Genomic DNA, 7196 nt, shown 5'->3' with positions numbered 1-7196 from the left:
AATTTAATAAATGTTCTATATTTTAGTTCAATAATATTTATTGAATATTTTGAGGAGATCTTTTGGTACTAAATACTATTTGTGCAATAATTATTGTCAATTAATGACCACTTAAAATATTTTTTTCTTCTAATATTTTTCTTCTAACTTATTTACATTACAATTAGTGCAGTTATTAAGGTTAAAATAGAGAATTCCAATTCAAAAAGGCAAATTAGAGTCTTTTTGTGGCTAGAAAAATAATAATTTTCATTTGTAATGCCATTACCCAGCAGATGCCTGTATTAATAATTATAATAAATATACATGTATCTAGTCTAGTTGCTCAAAAAAGTACTGCTTACTTATTTTTAGGTTTTGCATTTTAATAAATATTTAGATATGAACAAATACTAGATTTCTTTAAATGTGAAATTTTAAAACGTTAATAACTTACATCCTAATATTTTTAATGATACTTATAAAAGCACACACAAGTGAATATTAATGAATTCGAGCACATATAATTAAACCCAAGAAACGTTTAAAATAGTTCTAAGGCAAACTTATTTTTCATTATGTACAGTAGGCTATATACATATGAATACTGAATCAAGATCGAAATCAATATTTGTGTCAATCACACCCCCCAAAAAATCTCACTCCAACCTGAACTTAAAAGTTGGAAACCCTGATATTGCATGACAAATAATAATTAAAATAATTTATTCATTTTAGGATTAAAGTGTCTTTGAGATCTTTGATTGAAATGTTATAAATCACTCGTGTGCCTTAAACTGCACTTCATTATTCTGTGATTCAATCCTGCATTTAATCATCAATTCTTCTCAATTCGTCTCTTTCTAACAAGAAAGGAGTAAAGCTGCCCATCAGTGTAAAGCTGCTCTGAATTCAATCTGAATTGAGTCTGAATCGTTTAAAGCGCTTTATAAATAAAGCTGACTTGGCTTGACTTTTAAAACAAAGCAAATGTTCCCGGTCTTCAGCCTCTCGTGTTCGTCTCAGACGTGGACCGGCTCTGAGCTCTGCTGTGGCGGCTTGACTTCCTGTCAGGATGATATCCATCCAATCCTACGTTTAATCCAGTGTGTTTTCTGTAGACTGGATGGTGTGTGTCAAAGCCTGGGGAAGAAAAGCAAAAGCATTCACACACTGCCAGTCCATCACATCTCAGTCTTTAGGGCTGGACTGGAGCAGAACTGAACTCTGTTTGCATCATTTCCTGTTTATTCCCGTGAAGCTGCTTTGAAACAATCTGGATTGTATAAATGAAGATGACTTGACTATAACAAGAACATTACAGTGAACACATTTGAAAATCTCCCTCCAGAATTGCAGATCAATGATAATAATGCTACTCTGTCTGTCACTTCCTCACACCTGAAATCACCGATCGAGTGAATCTGCTGAACTTCTCCATCATATCTAATCCACTCATGCTCTAACATCTGCTCTACTGTCGGCCGGCTAGTCGGATCCCGGGCTAGGCACTGGCTAATTAGATCTCTGCATTCTGGACACATTTCATTGAGGAGAGGCTGGTTAGTCATGACCATGTGACACGAATGTTGGCATCTATGAGAACAGCATCTGAAACATGACTGATATAAGGTCAAGTGTTCTTTATCTTCCTTTAAAGGTGAAGTATGTCATTTTGCGCCCATCTCAAACATCACAAACGCAGCTCTTACGGGTTCTTCATATCATATCTCATATCAGAAACACATTTAGCGGAGTTACATTTCTCTTCATGAACATGTGTCTTTCTGAATGAGTGCATGATGCTGTATTGTACTGAAGCACCTCTGTGGTGTGTTTGTAGCATCGCAATGAAAATCTGTTCGCTTTGACGTGTTCATCACGTGTTTAATGTGCTTTCACTTCAGTGACTAAAGGCCCTCTCACACACCCGACGCAATGTGACGCCAGGCCCGACGCAAGTGTGTTTTACTAGTTTCAGCCGGACGCAAGTTCTCATGTTCACGTCCAGCTTCTCGTTGTTTAAATATCAAATGCACTGGCGCTTCTGTTCACCCATGAGCATCTGGTCTGAACACCAGCTGTGATCTGCGACTGACCATTGACCAACACAAACCTGCTCTAAAGTCAATAGTGCAGTTTTTTTGTGCTATTTAAAGGGCGTGTTAGTAAAACGAGCCTATAGGCGGTGCACAACACTCTGATTATTACACACACAGGGACGCACAGCAGCACACACACATTTAAATATGAAAAATAAACGTTTTCCTCTCTGGAGAAGCGTTCAGTCTTTCCGCTCACATGTAAATAGTGAATCCTCCATGGTGCGAGCGCAACTGGCTTTTAAAGGGAAAGGGAGATGAGACTCTGATTGGTTAATAAACGTTACGCCCAAAACACACCCATGACTCATTAAGAGACGAGGGACGACCCTTTTGGATCATGTGTCTGGCACATCGACCGTTTTTTTCCGTCGTTAAACTAGCAAAAGTGGATTCAGACACGGCCTAAGTGCACCTACGCCGTGAACTTGAGACCATGAGCTCAGATCGGTAAAATAAGGCCCTAAATCTGATTTTTTTCCCATGTTCCCACTGTGGCTAAACACCCTCAGGCTCCGCCTATTGCAGTAGCCACGCCCCCAAACACACGCTATAGGTTGAGCTGTTAAAACGCGTTAAACTACAATAATAGTACATTCTTCACCTTTAACTGTTTCTCTACAGAGCCTTTGCTTTGTGTGTGTGTTTATCAGTGTTATCAATATTATTCACTCACCTTTGGATAAGTATGAGTTCTGAAATGTCACTTTAGCTTGTTTGATTTCTGTTGTAGTGGGAAAAGGAGGACAGGCGTTCATCAGCTCATACAGCAACACCCCCAGAGCCCAGACATTCGCTGGGATGGCGTGGAATAGAGGATCAGTGAAGACTTCTGGCGGAGTGTAATCCATTACTCCTGTAAGCAAGACATTTGAGCATCAATGAGCAATTTATCAAAGCGTCAAATAATCAGTGAGTCACTACATCCACACACTCCAGAAATGCTCACCGATGTATTCTTCGCCTTTATAGCCATCGCTGCTAAGCAGGCGACCGGAGCCGAAGTCGATCAGTTTGAGCTCTAGTGTCTTGGTCTTCAACAGGAAATTGTCTGCATGAACGTCGTTGTGAAAAACGTCTCTCTCGATGCAGTGTTGCACCGCCAGCACCGCCTGCCTCATGATGACCCGAGCTGTGCTTTCGTCCAGGGGAGGATTGCAATTGATGTAGTCCAGCAAACTTGTGCAGGGGTCAGGGAACTCCATTACCAGTGTGAATTTACGAGGGTGGTCAAACCAGTCATAGAGTTGAATAGCGTAGGGGCTTATGGGTCCTTGCCTCATCTTTAACAGCAGCGCCACTTCTGTGATGAGAGGTTTGGGATGCTCAGGCTGGAGAAAAGGAGTGGACAGAAGGTTAGCTGGCTCAAAATCTGAAGAAAACGTGATTATAGATCTGATCAACAGAGCCTTTCATTTGCACATAATGCGTCCTACAGGTGTATTGACTACAGTAATCAGCACAACACACACACACACACATTCAGCTTTTGACCAACTCACAATAGCAATATAGCGATCGTTGTCATTCTTGCGCATCCGCTTAATTGCAACCTGTAAAAAAAAAAAACAGTATTCAATAACAATGACAGTATTTAAAGGGTTAGTTCACCCAAAAATGAAAATTCTGTCATTAATTACTCACCCTCATGTCGTTGGACACCCGTAAGACCTCCGTTCATATTCGGAACACAAATGAAGATATTTTAGTGTAAAGCTGATGCTGAGAAAGGCTTCACACAGGCCTCCATTGGCATTCAGTACACTTACACTTCCAAGATCCATGAAAGGCACTTAAAACGTCGTTACAAAGTCTATCTCACCACAGTGACTCTACAATAATCATACAATGCGACGACAATAGTTTTTGTGCGCAAAAAAAAATCAAAATAACACCTTTATCCAACTTGTTCTTGTCTTCCGTGTGCGCCTCCACGACGCATGCGCGAGAATATGACGCAGATCCGGCGTTCGGACAGATGACCCAGAAGCGATTTGTTTACGAGCAGAGGAAGACGCGCGTGTCTAAGCTGTTGGATTCTACATTGATCGTGCTTTAGGTCTCGGCGTAGTGCTCAAAATGGGGCTTAAGTGTGTATTTCATCGATTCCCGAACACCGGCGCTACGTCATATTCTCGCGCATGCGTCGTGGAGGCGCACACGGAAGACAAGAACAAGTTGGATAAAGGTGTTATTTTGATTTTTTTTTGCGCACAAAAACTATTGTCGTCGCATTGTATGATTATTGTAGAGCCACTGTGGTGAGATAGACTTTGTAACGACGTTTTAAGTGCCTTTCATGGATCTTGGAAGTGTCAATGTACTGAATGCCAATGGAGGCCTGTGTGAAGCCTTTCTCAGCCATCAGCTTTCAACTAAAATATCTTCATTTGTGTTCCGAATATGAACGGAGGTCTTACGGGTGTCCAACGACATGAGGGTGAGTAATTAATGACAGAATTTTCATTTTTGGGTGAACTAACCCTTTAAGCGACTGACCTTACGAATAACATTTATGATTTGAGCATCTAAAACAGGGGTCTCCAAACTCGGTCCTGCAGAGTTTAGCTCCAACCCTAAATAAACACACCTGAACCAGCCTATCAGTGTCTAACTAGGGCCTAGTGAGACACTGATTGGCTGGTTCAGGTGTTTAATTAGGGTTGGAGCTAAACTCTGCACGAGTTTGGAGACCCTGATCTAAACCATCTGTATTAAACATGTTCTGATGCACACAAGAGCAAAATGTTCAGCTTTACCTTTTTGCCATCAAATTTCCTGGTTCCCTCGTAAACTCTGCCGAATCCTCCGTGCCCGATCATCTCTCCCGCGTCATAGAGAGTCTCAAAGACTGAAAAATATGAGAATATATACAGTATAAGTTTATTAGATCCTTTGTTTTATATTAAAAATATCAGTGCTGGTCGTGTCGAGAAAATAATATTGATATTCTCTGAAAACAAGCCTTAAAATCACACGCAGATGATTAAAACAAGAGAGACCGACATTAGAAAACTGGACAGATGTGACCATAGAGATTTATGTGATGGAAAAGAGCTCCTTGTTGTGTGTTAATTTAAAGAAGGATGTGATTCTGGGGGAAAATGGAGGAAAAGTGTCAGAAAGAAGGTCTGATTTTGCTGCTATACATAGAGGAAGATTAATACAGATTTTAAAAAAAGTATAATTATAAGGCTTGGGGTCATTTTGATTAGTTTGATCGGTGAGGTAAGAGGTAAGATATCTTTAGTGGAGCACAAGATGATAAAACAGACCTTCATCATTGGCCGTGACGGCGGAGTGATCTGGATCAGGTGATGCTGGCTCAGGATCAGGATCAGGCTCTGGCTCCAGATCGGCTGGAGGAACAAACGGCTCCACCACATCCACAGCCCCACTGAGACAACAGCAGAGGAAGGGAAACTTCACAGCCTTCCACAGCATCTTCATGAGGGAACGGAAGCCGTTCCTCTTCTCACGTTCGCTAGGTTTTTCTGAAACAAACACAATTATTAGAAACATCTCTCATCTCAAATTTGATATAGCTCACATTTTACTGTTCGATTCTTATCTGTAATGTTACAAATCCAAAGTAATGCAAATATCCCCCAGATATCCGCCTGACGGCAGCCCTGCTTGTTTACGCCACAGAATCAAAAATACCAAAGATAACTGGGACCTTTTCTCCTCACAATTGGACTTTATAACTCGCAATTTTGATAAAATGTGTGTAGAGTTTTGAGAAATGGAGCCATAGTTTCAGAAATTGTAAGCAATTAAAAAACTAAGTAATAATAGTCATTTTATTTCACAATAACGATATAGTTGTTATTATTTTACTTCAAACATTTCCAGACCTTATTTGTCCAATTCTGGCAAAGGCAAAGGTCATATGGGCTATATCTTAAAATATATTTAACATTAAATATAATATTTTTAATAACATAGTAATGTCATATTAAAGTCATAACCGACAGTGTTGACATGAATGGCCACAACAGCCATTTTGACACCATTTTGTGTGTATTTGAGCATTCAATCGCAATAAGTGGTGAAATAGAGCAGGCTTGAGAAGAATATGAGATATACTTTCTTTTAAAAACGCATCTGAAATAATAAATAAGTGCAATAGTGTTAAAATCCTTGTACCGATACTGAAATATCTGAAACACACTAATTTTCTGCTGAATAAACACACAATATCAGCATCTCTTTCTCTCTCTAATCTCACTCACTCGTTTCATTTGATCCGGATGAATATTGAGCATAATTTTACTCATTCCCGCAGATTTTATGCTTAAACACCCAAAGTGTGCACATAAAGCTGCCTCAGAACTAAAGTGAGCTCTTTTTCTCTGCTATTGTGCTTAAACAGTCAAACACACACACACACACACACACACACACACACACACACACACACACACACACACACACACACACACACACACACACACACACACACACACACACACACACACACACACACACACACACACACACACACACACACACACACAATAATGTCAGTCTTGATGAGTATTCATGTAAACACAGTCAGTTCTGAAGAGTTGAGAAAGAAAACGCGTGTGTAACAGTGTTATGGGTCCGTGTGCGGCAGCTCTTAAAGTCACAGCAGCCTAATATATCTATAATATAGAGATAATATTTAACAAATATCTGGCAGTTTTTACCCATGGTATCAATGTCAAAATAGTGGCTAGTGAACATGCTGAGTAACTTTGGGAAACCACGGACACTTGGTCTCAACATCCTATATATTTCTATATCCTATATTCATCCTATATTCCTATATGTCTTACCTGTTGAGCTGTTGTCCGCAGGTGAAGCCTCAAGGACAGGTTTCCTCAGGACAGGTTTAGTCTCCCTCAGGACAGGTTTAGCCTCGGCTGGCTCGATGGGAACTTGTCCTGGCACTGGAGGGCACATCCACTCTTGGAGGCTGTCGGATCTGGACAATCTCCTGGTTCTGCTGTCCTGTTCACACCGGCTCTCCGATCTATCCGAGCCGCTCGACCTCCTCTCCACGATGTACGTTCCTCCGCTGCAGAGGCTCAGCTCTTCACACTCATTCTCCTCCTCAGAGAGGGACAT

General features: G+C 40.6%; 2 protein-coding genes across 2 annotated transcripts; both read right to left on the bottom strand.

The window, feature by feature from the left end:
• Nucleotides 1-888: 888 nt before the first annotated feature.
• Nucleotides 889-3630, bottom strand: LOC307141644 (serine/threonine-protein kinase pim-2-like). Its single transcript, XM_079842001.1, has 4 exons — nt 3584-3630; nt 3031-3412; nt 2758-2937; nt 889-1122 (listed from the first exon to the last, which is right to left on the bottom strand). The coding sequence occupies exons 1-4, from the start codon at nt 3617-3619 to the stop codon at nt 983-985; spliced, it is 738 nt and encodes a 245-aa protein (XP_079698127.1). The 5' UTR covers nt 3620-3630; the 3' UTR covers nt 889-982.
• A 1151-nt stretch (nt 3631-4781) lies between these two features.
• LOC307142573 (uncharacterized protein) lies at nt 4782-7196 on the bottom strand (the record flags this gene model as incomplete). Its single annotated transcript, XM_079843544.1, has 4 exons — nt 4782-4790; nt 4841-4932; nt 5357-5575; nt 6905-7196. 4 exons carry the CDS (start codon nt 7194-7196, stop codon nt 4782-4784), a joined length of 612 nt encoding a protein of 203 aa, XP_079699670.1.

The sequence above is a fragment of the Gobio gobio genome, assembly GCF_949357685.1.
Source record: "Gobio gobio genome assembly, chromosome: 18".
In the NCBI taxonomy this organism is placed as follows: domain Eukaryota; kingdom Metazoa; phylum Chordata; class Actinopteri; order Cypriniformes; family Gobionidae; genus Gobio; species Gobio gobio.
This window is presented reverse-complemented; position numbering and strand designations above follow the sequence as displayed.